Genomic DNA, 15,041 nt, shown 5'->3' with positions numbered 1-15,041 from the left:
AAGAAAAGAAAAAAAATCCACACTCAGAAAGTGAATGATGGTTTGAAGTTGTGTGCAGTGTGAGGTGAAAATCCTGGACTTCATAATAAATGATTATGGCTCCATGTCTGGAAAGATTTATCTTTGTGCTTGATGCTTCAATTTGGTTAATGTAAAATGTATTTGAAAAAGTTTTACTCAACACTTAATGGTGAAGAAATCTACTTCCAGGTTCTGAGCACCACGAGCAGGAAAACAAAGGCAGCTAAAGTAAACTCACAAATTCTCTAAAAGATAAAAAATAATCACAAAAACTGCATTGAAACTGATTGGAAGTCAGTTCTGCAACAGGGTCTGTATGAAGATTAATACATCAGTTACTTTTGTTGTATTTTTACTGCTGATTTAATCATCCTGACTGCATTCACTGGTTTCTAACTTATACTGGTAAACCTCCCACCATTCTCTGACCCACTAAAATAATCCATTTGTAAGTCATGATTTTCAGTGTCCTTTCGCTACTGCCAGAAAGATTAGCACAGAGATTAGTGAACAAAACAAGCTCATATAAATCATGAGAAGATCATGTTTTTTGTTACTTTTTTTAATGGAATTGCTTCTTATATTTATTGAGAAAAAATAAATTACTGAAATCATAAACAAACAAAAAAAAGTACAAGTTGGATTTTTTTACAAGTTCAGTGTTACTGAAGTTAATACATCCGTAGTTACTTCACACGTGTGCACAGAAATAAAACCTGTAGCATAGAAGTTTATCCACACTGCAAATAAAACAATATCTTAAAGACAGGCAACTTTAATATAATTATTATTATGAGATTAGTGTAAACAAATAAAATTATTTCTAGGCTTTTCTGTATTATATTTTTTATATATATCATATCATGGCAATGAAAAATATGGATTACATTTGCCTAGTCAAGATATTTTCACTTGGTAAAATATTTTCACTGTTGTTGCAGTGTAATAGTATCATGTGTTATGAATTATTTCTGTTATATCTTACAGTTTTTTTCACATCGGCGTACACACACTCATCTGCTGAGCCAGTTTTCTTTTTTTCAGCTTTGGCTTTCCTCTTGGTAAATTGCACAGCTGCGTAATTCAGTGTTTCAGCTTCAGATTCCTGAATAATAATAATAATAATAATAATAATAATAATAATAATAATCCAGATGAAAGTAATAACAATAGAATATGGGTAAATGAACAATACACACTATCTACAGTGAGGGAAAAAAGTATTTGATCCCCTGCTGATTTTGTACATTTGCCCACTGACAAAGAAATGATCAGTCTATAATTTTAATGGTAGATTTATTTGAAAAATGAGAGACAGAATAACAACAAGAAAATCCAGAAAAACTCATGTCAAAAATGTTATAAATTGATTTGCATTTTAATGAGGGAAATAAGTATTTGACCCCCTCTCAATCAGAAAGATTTCTGGCTCCCAGGTGTCTTTTATACAGGTAACGAGCTGAGATTAGGAGCACACTCTTAAAGGGAGTGCTCCTAATCTCAGCTCATTACCTGTATAAAAGACACCTATCCACAGAAGCAATCAATCAATCAGATTCCAAACTCTCCACCAAGGCCAAGACCAAAGAGCTCTCCAAGGATGTCAGGGACAAGATTGTAGACCTACACAAGTCTGGAATGGGCTACAAGACCATTGCCAAGCAGCTTGGTGAGAAGGTGACAACAGTTGGTGCGATTATTTGCAAATGGAAGAAACAAAAGAACTGTCAATCTCCCTCGGCCTGGGGCTCCATGCAAGATCTCACCTCGTGGAGTTGCAATGATCACGAGAACAGTGAGGAATCAGCCCAGAACTACACGGGAGGATCTTGTCAATGATCTCAAGGCAGCTGGGACCATAGTCACCAAGAAAACAATTGGTAACACACTACGCCATGAAGGACTTAAATCCTGCAGCACCCGCAAGGTCCCCCTGCTCAAGAAAGCACATATACATGCCCGTCTGAAGTTTGCCAATGAACATCTGAATGATTCAGAGGACAACTGGGTGAAAGTGTTGTGGTCAGATGAGACCAAAATGGAGCTCTCTGGCATCAACTCAACTCGCCGTGTTTGGAGGAGGAGGAATGCTGCCTATGACCCCAAGAACACCATCCCCACCGTCAAACATGGAGGTGGAAACATTATGCTTTGGGGGTGTTTTTCTGCTAAGGGGACAGGACAACTTCACCGCATCAAAGGGACGATGGACGGGGCCATGTACCGTCAAATCTTGGGTGAGAACCTCCTTCCCTCAGCCAGGGCATTGAAAATGGGTCGTGGATGGGTATTCCAGCATGACAATGACCCAAAACACACGGCCAAGGCAACAAAGGAGTGGCTCAAGAAGAAGCACATTAAGGTCCTGGAGTGGCCTAGCCAGTCTCCAGACCTTAATCCCATACAAAATCTGTGGAGGGAGCTGAAGGTTCGAGTTGCCAAACGTCAGCCTCGAAACCTTAATGACTTGGAGAAGATCTGCAATGAGGAGTGGGACAAAATCCCTCCTGAGATGTGTGCAAACCTGGTGGCCAACTACAAGAAACATCTGACCTCTGTGATTGCTAACAAGGGTTTTGCCACCAAGTACTAAGTCATGTTTTGCAGAGGGGTCAAATACTTATTTCCCTCATTAAAATGCAAATCAATTTATAACATTTTTGACATGCGTTTTTCTGGATTTTCTTGTTATTCTGTCTCTCACTGTTCAAATAAATCTATCATTAAAATTATAGACTGATCATTTCTTTGTCAGTGGGCAAACGTACAAAATCAGCAGGGGATCAAATACTTTTTTCCCTCACTGTATACAGAACAAGAGCAGCATCAAAATAAAAAGCTTGGGATTGTTCTGCAAATCTGATTGTTTATATTAAATCTAAAACATTATAATGAGTAACATATTAATGTAGCAATATTTTACATACAGAAGTAACAAACGTACCTGCTTCATTCCTGGAGAATCTTCTATACAAGCTTTCAATATTAATACAGAAACACACCTATTAGTCTTTTTGGTCAAACTAAAGTTAACTGTACTTATGAAGTTTTTAATTATTGTGATGACAAAAGCATTTACTTTTATCACATTTTCTTCTCCTCAGTATGAAATAAATGAGGCAGAAAATCAGAAGTGCGCATAAACCCAAAGCCGTTCCCAAACCGAGCACTGTCGAGTGTAGAGATCTGATCATTTCTGGTTCTGTTATTGTAAAACATTACATTCATATCAGTACAAATTATTTTCTGGGCATATTATACTGTACTAATTAAGAATAATTAATTAATGATGAATTATAAGACATATCACCTGTTTTCATGTGTGTGTTCATGTTAGTGCTGTTTCCATGCAGTGTTGGTTCACACACCACTGAATTATCACACAGAGCTGGTTTAGATGTTTCTGATGCAATAGTAACATGATCACCTATAAACATTTATCATAATTCAATAAAAGTCTGTAACTCAGTGTTGTTCAAGAAAACACAGTTAGCATTTCACTGCTTCATTATTATTTGTCTTCCAGGTTGAACATGTTAATGGTAATAAGGAAAAATATCACTACATTAAACCTGTAGTTTAATCAATTTTAGTGGAAATCCTACCTTTAATTTTTAAATAAGTTCCATCTCCAAAAACAAGGTTGGCTCTCATCAGTGCACAGTAGTACATGGCTTCATCAGACTGAATGATGTTTAAAATTATCATATTGAAACAGTTTGAAGATCTTTCTATTTGGAAATGAGACTTTTGGAATCCACTGAAAAATGTTTCTCCAGCAGTTTTATATACCCTGACTATAATCTGAGGTTTTTTTCTGTTTGGTTGCTTAAACCAAGAAACAAACCTGACTTCTTTTTCTAAAATACAACACCGTAGAGTAGCCGAGTCTCCGATATCCACAGTGAGCTCTTTCTCAGGCTGATAAACTGGTGGCTTTGTGAGGGATTGTGCAGTAACCCAGCGTCTACCAGGTTGGACTGTACCTACAAAAGTAAATGCATTAATAAGATAATGAATGTACTTCAGATATTATTATATATAAGGCATTATTAAAGATCAGTTTAAAGGAATAATAGAAAGGACTTCCACATACAGCTTGCACAAAGTGTCTTTAGAGTAATAATACTAAACATACATCAAACTAGATGGGAATAATTTGCTCATATTACTTACACATGGTGCTGAAGATCAAAATTAAAATCCAGGTACTGGTCATTTTTCATTTCTCAGAAATTCTACAGTGTTTGTATCTCATTTATCAACAGAATATGAATGATCTTGAAGCATGGTTTGAATTTATACTATAGGCGGTCTGTACTGACCACGCCCCAGAATATTACGTGATTGGTCGTAGTTTTAAAAAACTCATGATAAGCAAGCACACAGTATTCTGATCTGCCTACATCTACACCACATATTTCCGTATTTGTGTTTTGGTGTTGCACAGAGATATTGTGACAAAGGTGTTAGTACAGAATGGAAAATGTGGTTTACTTGTACATTTATGTGTGCCTACACAAACATCTCATTGTTTATTGTAATTTCCATCTGGAGTCAAAATCTTGCCTATATAATAATGCTCATTTGGGCCAGAGTTAATGCATTTGACTTTTATTATTGAAGAACCCGACAGCAGTGGGGCCTAAAACAGAACTAATTTTAAGCCCAGAGATTTAACATCCTCCCTGGTCTCAGGGAGGATTGGATGTTAATTGCAGTGGTGGCAGTGGTGGCTTGGCGGTTGTTGTGGATAAAAATGACATGAAATAAATATGAGGGAGACTTAGTATGAGTAATATGTAATTTTATTGATAATTCACAGGACTGGTGGGTGTATAATCTTGAGGAGAGCGGTGGGGGGAAGAAAATGGTGTGCGTCCTGGGGACATGGGATAGTCAGCGAAGGTGAAGTGAGAGGACCACTGAGAGTGGGGCGGACTGACAGGTGAGAAGAGGGAAGAATGGTCGGGGCCCAGGTCAGCGAAGGTGACATCTTCCTCAGACTGAATGCTGGAGGGGGGTTTTGGCTGTGTAGAGGCGTCAATACACACGTTCACGGGGCAGATTCTGTATCGGAGAGGGGGGGGGAACCCCGCATTTCCATTTCCAGAGGGGGTGCTGCGAAGAAAGTTAAGTAGCACCATGATATCAGCAGTGAGATGCGCAAGCTGATAATGAGTGTCCAGATCGAGATCCAGATCCAGATCCAGTAAAGGGGAGAAGAAGGACTGACGATGGGCACCTAGACACACAGAAGCGGTATTAGGCGGATATTGACAAATTGGATTTACACTTTAAAGATCTTTAAGAGTACTACACTATGGTTTATTAGTCGAAGAGTCAAAAAGAAGTATAAGAGCTGAGGAGCGCTAACAGACACACACACTCTCGCACAGTCAAGGGTGGGCATGTAGACATAACGCACACACACACATAACATTATAACTTTATAAGAATAATAAAAAGGAGTATTAAGATATTATAAGGGTAATATCTTATAATAATAGAAAACTCTTTATAAAATACAGAATAGTAGGATATGTAGGACATTATGAAGTAGGAAGTACAGTAAACCGTTTTTCAAGCAGTATAACTATATATAAAATAGAGATATAGAGCAAATATGAAAATAAATTATAAACTAGAAATACAGGAAAATGTAACTTACTCATAATTCAGATGGTGAAGATTCTTGTCTCGCAAGGAAGGCCTTAATTTTAAGAGAAAACCATGAGGAGCCATTTATAAGGGTAGCTGAGTCAAGCTGCCCCCCCGCGAGATAATAGTAAGACCAAGGTCACTCTAGATTGTTTTGTCTCTCCACTTTTGATTCTATATGTAATTTGAAAAGCCCTGGTTTTGATTCTATGTGTAATTTGAAAAGCCCTGGTTTTGATTCTATGTGTAATTTGAAAACCCCTGGTTTTGATTCTATGTGTAATTTGAAAACCCCTGGTTTTGATTCTATGTGTAAGTTGAAAAGCCCTGTTTTTTGAGCTAATGGTAAGTGGAATAGCCCTTTTTTAGAACATAATAGTAAGGTAGATGAGCTCTTTTTTAACACTATTGGTATTGATATCATAGTCTTTTTGAAACATATTGGTTATTTACTGTGTAAATACAGTATAAATACTGGAGCTTAAGCTCAGGGTATCAGATCACTTCTGAGAATTCTCATCGGTGTGGATCTCGTGTGGTGGAACGGAACAATAAATCTGGACCCTTGCTTCTTCTCACTCACAGCTGGTGTCTTTTTTTCTATCTCCACCTGGGCTCAGAGGTAGATGTGAGTATTGGCTTCTATGTTGAATTTTAAGTGTTTTTGGGTAATAGGCTAAATTTGAGCCAGCACGGTTAAGGCTCTGGGTTGCTGGTCGGGGGTTCAAGCCCCAGAACTGCCAAGCTGCCACTGTTGGGCCCTTGAGCAAGGCCCTTAACCCTCTCTGCTCCAGGGGGCGCTATATCAGGGCTGACCCTGCATTCTGACCCCAACTTCCTAACATGCTGGGATATGCAATGGTCTAATGTATATACATTTACATTTATTCACTTAGCAGACGCTTTTATCCAAAGCGACTTACAAATGAGAAAGATACAAGCAAAGCGATATCAAGCAGAGAACAATACAAGAAGTGCTACCATACAAGATCTATTAATTGAATTCCAGAAGAAGCAAAGTGCAGAGTAGAGGTGTAAGTGCATTTTTTTTTTTTTTTTTTTTTTTTTTTTTATTATGAGTTGGTTAGGTGTTCGTAGAAGAGGTGGGTCTTTAGCTGTTTTTTGAAGATGGTGAGAGATTCTGCGGTCCGGATTGAGATTGGAAGTGCATTCCACCACTGAGGAACAGTTAGTGTGAAGGTTCTGGAAAGGGACCTTGCGCCACGCTGAGTTGGAACTGCTAAACGTCGGTCGCTAATCGATCGTAGATTGCGAGAGGGAATGTAGGCCTTCAGGAGAGAGTTGAGGTAGGAGGGTGCTGTTCCAGACAAGGTCTTGTAGGTTAGCATCAAGGCCTTGAACTTGATGCGGGCAGCTACAGGAAGCCAGTGGAGGGAGATGAAGAGGGGTGTGACATGGGTTCTCTTGGACTGGTTGAAGACGAGGCGCGCTGCAGCATTCTGAATCATCTCAAGGGGTTTGATGGAGCTGGCTGGGAGGCCTGAAAGCAGTGAGTTGCAGTAGTCCAGTTTAGAGATAACAAGAGCCTGGACTAGAATCTGTGTAGCCTGTTTGGTGATGTAGGGTCGGATTTTCTTGATGTTGTAAAGGATGAACCTACAGGACCTTGCAGTTGCTGAGATATGGTCTGCAAAGGTCAAGCCGTCATCAAGAATCACCCCAAGGTTCCTGGCCGTCCTGGTTGGCATGAGTGTGAGTGAGCCGAGCTGTACAGTGAGGTTGTGGTTGACTGAGGGACAGGCTGGGATCACGAGAAGCTCAGATTTTGCCAGGTTAAGTTTAAGATGGTTTTCCTTCATCCAGACCGAGATATCCGAAAGGCAAGCAGAGATGCGTGCAGAGACGGATGGATCGTCAGGCTGGAAGGACAAATGGAGCTGGGTGTCATCAGCATAGCAATGATATGAGAAGCCATGAGACTCAATCACCTGCCCTAGAGATGTAGTGTAGATAGAAAAGAGGAGTGGACCCAGAACTGACCCCTGTGGAACGCCAGTTGTGAGTTGCTGAGTTTCAGAAATACCTCCCTTCCATGATACCTTGAAGGATCTGTCAGAGAGATAGGATTCCACCCAGCGCAGAACCATTCCAGTGATGCCCAGGCTGGAGAGAGTTGACAGGAGATATGTGGTGTATATGTGGTCTAATGTATATGTGACCAATAAAGACTCGTTAATTGAGTTAGCTGTATCATGTTTATAGATGTTACGATGTTGCTACCCAGTTGACTCAGAGGACCAGGACTATCCAGGCAGCTAGGAAGCTAGCATGTGTCCAGACACTCTCCAAAAGACAGAGACAAATTTTTGTATTTGTCTGGCATGTTCCTATGGTGACGGATGGGTTCAGTCCACTACCCTGGACTCTGGTGGTGGAATTTCTTCAATTCTCAGTCGGTGAAGTGAATGATTGTGACACACATAATCTTATGAGACTGTCGCACAACAGTCATAAATATTACATCAGATACAAGGATACAAGGGATATTTAAATCAATAAAACAAACAAAACACCCATAGTTTTATCGGTTCATCACCAAATGCCCTTATCGTGAATCTACCTCAAGCATTTCAAACCAAGAGCATGCAGAATAATAAAAATTTTCTATCCACCCTAACCACAGTCTCTTCTGCCTACTAGCATCCGGTAAGAGGTACTGCAGCATTTGAGCCACAAGCAAGTGACTCTTTAACAGCTTCTTTTTCCAGGATGTAAAAGTCTTAAATGCTCAGCTCTCTGGACTCAAAAGCAGATGTAACACCTGACCATTTCATATAATGTCCTTACAGTTATTATTAAAGTTAATAGATATATAGATTGGTAGATAAATAGATAAATAGATAGATAGATAGAGCACTTTATTGATCCCTGGGGGAAATTGTTTTGTTGTAGCAGTGCAATAAATAACAGAAATTACAAGGACACAGACTATGCACAGAGAACACAGATTACAGTACCCATACTTAGTCAACTAAATTAAGTAAGAATTAAATAAAATACTAAGTAGTAACAAAAGTAAATATTATTGCACTGATGCATTTTTATTTACTTATATTACTTATTTTTTAATAATTATTGTCAATCCATATGTTTGTTGTCCTGCACAAACCATAAGTAATGTATTTTGCTTTTGTTTTACATCTTTATTAGAAAATCTAATATTTAAAAAAAATCTAAATCTGAAAATTTTTCATATGATGACCAATTCCAGTGGTATCACAAACTAAGCATATTTTGTTGGCTATATAAACTTTATTTCATAGTCTTCATTGGAAGCATTTGCTTATAATAATCTGAAAAAATTGGGGCGGATGTGGATCAGGTGGTAGAGTGGGTTGTCCACTAATCGCAGGGTTGGGGGTTTGACTCCCGGAGCACGTGACTCCACATGTGTCCTTGGGCAAGACACTGAACTCCAGATGGCAAGTTAGCACCTTGCATGGCAGCTCTGCTACCATCAGTGTGTGTGTGAATGGGTGAATGAGAACCAGTGTAAAGCGATTTGTAGAGCTGCTAAGGTTAAAAATGCACTATATAAATGCAAGAAAAGAAAAAAATACACACTCAGTAAGTGAATGATGGTTTGAAGTTGTGTGTAATGCGAGGTGAAAATCCTGGACTTCATAATAAATGATTATGGCTCCATGTCTGGAAGGATTTATCTTTGTGCTTGATGCTTCAATTTGGTTAATGTAAAATGTAATTGAAAAAGTTTTACTCGACTCTTAATGGTAAAGAAATCTACTTCCAGGTTCTGAGCACCACGATCAGGAAAACAAAGGCAGCTAAAGTAAACTCACGAATTCTCTAAAAGACAAAAAATAATCACAAAAACCTGCATTGAAACAGATTGGAAGTCAGTTCTGCAACAGGGTCTGTATGAAGATCAATACATCAGTTACCTTTGTTGTATTTTTACTGCTGATTTAATCATCCTGACTGCATTCACTGGTGTCTAACTTATACTGGTAAACCTCCCACCATTCTCTGACCCACTAAAATAATCCATTTGTAAGTCATGATTTTCAGTGTCCTTTTGCTACTGCCAGAAAGTTGAGCACAGAGATTAGTGAACAAAACAAGCTCATATAAATCATGACAAGATCATGTTTTTTGTTACTTTTTTAATGGAATTGCTTCTTATATTTATTGTGAAAAAATAAATTACTGAAATCATAAACAAACAAAAAAAAATACAAGTTGGATTTTTTTACAAGTTCAGTGTTACTGAAGTTAATACATCCGTAGTTACTTCACACGTGTGCACAGAAATAAAACCTGTAGCATAGGAGTTTATCCACACTGCAAATAAAACAATATCTTAAATACAGGCAATTTTAATATAATTATTATTATGAAATTAGTGTAAACAAATAAGATTATTTCTAGGCTTTTCTGTACTATTTTTTTGCTAGCGCATCATATATCATATCATGGAAATGAAAAATATGGATTACATTTGTCTAGTCAATATATTTTCACTTGGTAAAATATTTTATCACTGTTGTTGCAGTGTAATAGTACCATGTGTTATGAATTATCTCTGTTATATCTTACAGTTTTTTTCACATCGGAGTACACACACTCATCTGCTGAGCCAGTTTTCTTTTTTTCACCTTTGGCTTTCCTCTTGGTAAATTGCACAGCTGCGTAATTCAGTGTTTCAGCCTCAGATTCCTGAATAATAATAATAATAATAATAATAATAATAATAATAATAATAATAATAATAATAATCCAGATGAAAGTAATAACAATACAATATGGGTAAATGAACAATACACACTAACTACACAGAACAAGAGCAGCATCGAAATAAAAAGCTTGGGATTGTTCTGCAAATCTGAGTAAACTGACTGTTTATATTAAATCTAAAACATTATAATGAGTAACATATTAATGCAGCAATATTTTACGTACAGAAGTAACACACGTACCTGCTTCATTCCTGGAGAATCTTCTATACAAGCTTTCACTATTAATACAGAAACACACCTATTAGTCTTTTTGGTCAAACTAAAGTTAACTGTACTTATAAAGTTTTTAATTATTGTGATCACAAAAGCACTTACTTTTATCACATTTTCTTCTCCTCAGTATGAAATAAATGAGACAGAAAATCAGAAGTGCGCACAAACCCAAAGCCGTTCCCAAACCGAGCACTGTCGAGTGTAGAGATCTGATCATTTCTGGTTCTGTTATTGTAAAACATTACATTCATATCAGTACAAATTATTTTCTGGGCATATTATACTGTACTAATTAAGAATAATTAATTAATGATGAATTATAAGACAAATCACCTGTTTTCTCGTGTGTGTTCATGTTAGTGTTGTTTCCATGCAGTGTTGGTTCACACACCACTGAATTATCACACAGAGCTGGTTTAGATGTTTCTGATGCAATAGTAACATGATCACCTATAAACATTTATCATAATTCACTAAAAGTCTGTAACTCAGTGTTGTTGAAGAAAACACAGTTAGCATTTCACTACTTCATTATTATTTGTCTTCCAGGTTGAACATGTTAATGGTAATAAGGAAAAATATCACTACATTAAACCTGTAGCTTAATCAATTTTAGTGGAAATCCTACCTTTAATTTTTAAATAAGTTCCATCTCCAAACACAAGGTTGGGTCTCGTCAGTGCACAGTAGTACATGGCTTCATCAGACTGAATGATGTTTAAAATTGTCAAATTGCGGCAGTTTGAAGATCTTTCTATTTGGAAATGAGAGTCTTGGAATCCATTGAAAAATGTTTCTCCACCACTTTTATATACCCTGACTATAATCTGAGGTTTTTTTCTGTTTGGTTGCTTAACCCAGGCAATCATCCCGACTTCTTTTTCAGAAATACAACACCGTAGAGTAGCCGAGTCTCCGGTATTCACACTGAGCTCTTTATCAGGCTGATAAACTGGTGACTCTGTGGGGGATTGTGCAGTAACCCAGCATCTACCAGGTTGGACTGTATCTAGAAAAGTAAATGCATTAATAAGGTAATGAATGTACTTCAGATATTATTATATATAAGGCTTATTAAGATCAGCTTAACGGAATAATAGAAACTTGCACAAAGTGTCTTTAGAGTAATACAGTAATACTAGACATACATCAAACTAGATGGGAATAATTTGTTCATATTACTTACACATGGTGCTGAAGATCAAAATTAAAATCCAGAAACCAGTCATTTTTCATTTTTCAGAAATTCTACAGTGTTTGTATCTCATTTATCAAGAGAATATGAATGATCTTAAAGCATGGTTTGAATTTATACTATAGGCGGTCTGTACTGACCACGCCCCAGAATATGACGTGATTGGTTGTAATTTTAAAAAAGTCATGATAAGCGAGCACACAGTATTCTGATCTGCCTACATCTACACCACATATTTCCATATTTGTGTTTTGGTGTTGCACAGAGATATTGTGACAAAGGTGTTATAACAGAATGGAAAATGTGGTTTACTTGTACATTTATGTGTGCCTACACAAACATCTCATTGTTTGTTTTCATTTCAATCTGGAGTCAAAATCTTGCCTATATAATAATGCTCATTTGGGCCAGAGTTAATGCATTTGACTTTTATTATTGAAGAACCCGACAGCAGTGTTGAAATTGCAGAGGGGCCAGATGGAGCTCAGCTCACCAAAAGATACATGAATTCCTTTTTGTCACGTAATCCACATAATGGAGGTTAAGACATTTATTTGAGAGAGACAGGCAGACAAATCCAAAACATGAGACAATAGTGAGGTCAAGAAACAGGCAAAGGGTCAGGCGATTGGATAACAGGCATAAACAAGGCAAGGCTAGAATCGAGAAGGAGAAACAAGAACAAGATCAAGAACCATGAAACGAAACGAGGAACAGGGTACAATCGCTTGGTACAGTGATAACACTAATACTTCGCAAAGACATTGTTAGAAAATAGTCTCATTATACTATGGAGTGAATGTGTGAAATTACTTGCAGGTGTGCATGATTAGAATGAATGAGTGTTCTGGGAATTGCAGTCCAAAGCAGCCATGTTTGTAGGCCGTAGTGCAGGATGGGAAATCCTCCCCCTCCTGGCCCTCTGGGCAAAATTTCTTCACATGAACCGGGAGACTGAGCGGTATCCTCAGTGGAGCAGGAAAACGGAGCATCGTCCTCCTTCGACTCTGCAGGCTGAACTTGTTTGGCTGTGTCAGCAGACTCAGGCGTAAGCATAACTTAATTGTCCGTGTCAGCAGACTCGGGCTTAGTCAGAACTTGGTTAGTCATGATATCGTTTTAAGGCATAAGGAGCACTTGGTTGGTCGTATCAACAGACTCTGGCATGAGCATAACTTGGTTGGTCGTGACGTCGGTTCCAGGCATGAGCAGAAACTGGTTGTCCATATCAGCAGACTCGGGTGTGATCAGAACTTGGTTGTTCATGACGTCAGCTTCAAGCGTGAGCAGGAAGTGGTTTTTCGTGACGTCGGCTTCAGGCATGAGCAGGACCTGATTGGTCGTGACGTCGGCTTCAGGCGTGAGCAGAACCTAGTTGGTCGTGACGTCGACTTCAACCTGGGACTGGAACGTGGCGTGAGCGGAGCTTGGGTTGGCCCTCTCTTCGACCTGGGACAGGAACTTGGCGTGAGCAGAGCTTGTGTTGGCCTTCTCTTCGACCTTGAACAAGAACTTGGCTTGAAAGGTCATCTCTTCGACCTGGACAGGAACCTGGCGTAAGCAGAGCTTGGGTTGGCCGTCTCTTTGACCTGGGACAGGAACTTGGCTTGAAAGGTCGCCTCTTCAAACTCAGACAATAACTTGGCTTGAGAGGCTGTCTCTTTGAACTCGGACAGGAACTTGGCTTGCGAGGCCGTCTCTTCGACCTCGGAATGGAACTTGGTTTTGGAGCCTGTCTCTTTGATCTTGGACAGGAACTTGGCTTGAGAGGTCGTCTCTTCGACCTCAGACAGGAACTTGGCTTGAGAGGTCGTCTCTTTGACCTCGGACAGGAACTTCGCTTGAGAGGCTGTCTCTTCAACCTCAGACAGGAACATGGCTTGGGAGGTCACCTCGTTGACCTTGGACTGGAACATGACTTTATGCTGGAGCTCTGGAGATGAAACAACCTCATGGGTCTCATGCTGGAACTCTGGGGATGAGACCACCTCGTGGGTCTCCTGCTGGAACTCTGGGGATGAGACCACCTCATGGGTCTCATGTTTAAGCTCTGCACTGAGACCACCTCATGGGTCTCAGGTTGGAGCTCTGCAGATGAGGTTGCCATGTTGACCTCGGTCTGGAGATCAGCAGAGGAGACCACATAGTGGGTCTTATGCGGGAGCTTGGGAAAGGAGGTCACCCAGTTTGCCCGCTCATAATAGGTGGTGAATGGCATGGTAGGTGTTTCTGTGAGGCAGGCCTCCCCCAGCAGATGCGAACACCATCACGAATAGTCCCACAAACTGAGTTACATTGTCCAGTCCCCTGGATCCCATGGCTACTAGACGCTGCGCCCACTGGCAGGCTGAGCCAAAAAAATGGGACAACATGAACCTTATCCATTGCTTCTCGCTGGGCTTGGGGTGCGCTAGGCTTGAAAAATAGATCTGGCAGTCAACAAGAAAATATTCAGGGTAGACAAAAAACCAATCATACCAATCTGGGAGATCTACGAAAATCCACTGAGGAAACTGGATCGAATCCAAAGCTGGGATGGTTTGCTTGCTTTCCTTAGCGTGACATCTACTCTGTCTCTGGCTGCATCCATGGTGAGGCGAAGTATTCTGTCACGTAATCCACGTAATGCAAGATTTTATTTGAGAGAAACAGGCAGACAAATCCAAAACATGAGACAATAGCGAGGTCAAGAAACAGGCAAAGGGTCAGGCGATTGGAAAACAGGCATAAACAGGGCAAGGCTAGAATCGAGAACAAGAAACAATATAAGGATCAAGAACCATGAAACAAAATGAGGAACAGGGTATAATCGCTTGGTATATCTGTTGCTGCCTATGCAGGTCATCATTGGAAATACTGAATGTGTTCCAGAGCTTATACTTAAAAGCAGCACCAATATGTGGACTATACATTAAAACACCCCTGAATTGTGGCACATCCTGGCAGCCCATCAACACCCGACCCTCTTAAAAGATACAGTGGGGGAAATATGTATTGAATGGGTCAACATTTTTTTCAATAAATATATTTCCAATGAGGCTATTCACATGACATTTTCGCCAAACATCAGTATTAACTCAAGAAATCTCGAAATATAAAGAATTCACAACATTAAAGTCCATAAATAAAGATATCTGGAATAAAGTGGAATGACACAGGAAAAAATATTGAAC

General features: G+C 39.2%; 2 protein-coding genes across 2 annotated transcripts; both read right to left on the bottom strand.

Annotated features, from left to right (window-relative positions):
* Positions 1 to 920: 920 nt before the first annotated feature.
* LOC128611825 (uncharacterized) lies at positions 921 to 4,240 on the bottom strand. Its single transcript, XM_053631635.1, has 6 exons — positions 4,198 to 4,240; positions 3,627 to 4,007; positions 3,332 to 3,448; positions 3,101 to 3,190; positions 2,966 to 2,997; positions 921 to 1,126 (listed from the first exon to the last, which is right to left on the bottom strand). The coding sequence occupies exons 1-6, from the start codon at positions 4,238 to 4,240 to the stop codon at positions 980 to 982; spliced, it is 810 nt and encodes a 269-aa protein (XP_053487610.1). The 3' UTR covers positions 921 to 979.
* A 5,204-nt stretch (positions 4,241 to 9,444) lies between these two features.
* On the bottom strand, positions 9,445 to 12,215 carry LOC128612035 (uncharacterized). The gene is made up of 7 exons (XM_053631938.1): positions 11,860 to 12,215; positions 11,302 to 11,682; positions 11,007 to 11,123; positions 10,785 to 10,865; positions 10,635 to 10,678; positions 10,261 to 10,380; positions 9,445 to 9,510 (listed from the first exon to the last, which is right to left on the bottom strand). Exons 1-7 carry the CDS (start codon positions 11,900 to 11,902, stop codon positions 9,445 to 9,447), a joined length of 852 nt encoding a protein of 283 aa, XP_053487913.1. The 5' UTR covers positions 11,903 to 12,215.
* Positions 12,216 to 15,041: the final 2,826 nt, after the last annotated feature.

The sequence above is a fragment of the Ictalurus furcatus genome, chromosome 8 (assembly GCF_023375685.1).
Source record: "Ictalurus furcatus strain D&B chromosome 8, Billie_1.0, whole genome shotgun sequence".
Lineage (NCBI taxonomy): Eukaryota > Metazoa > Chordata > Actinopteri > Siluriformes > Ictaluridae > Ictalurus > Ictalurus furcatus.
The sequence above is the reverse complement of the archived record's forward strand: the minus strand, read 5'-3'. Positions and strand labels throughout refer to the sequence as shown.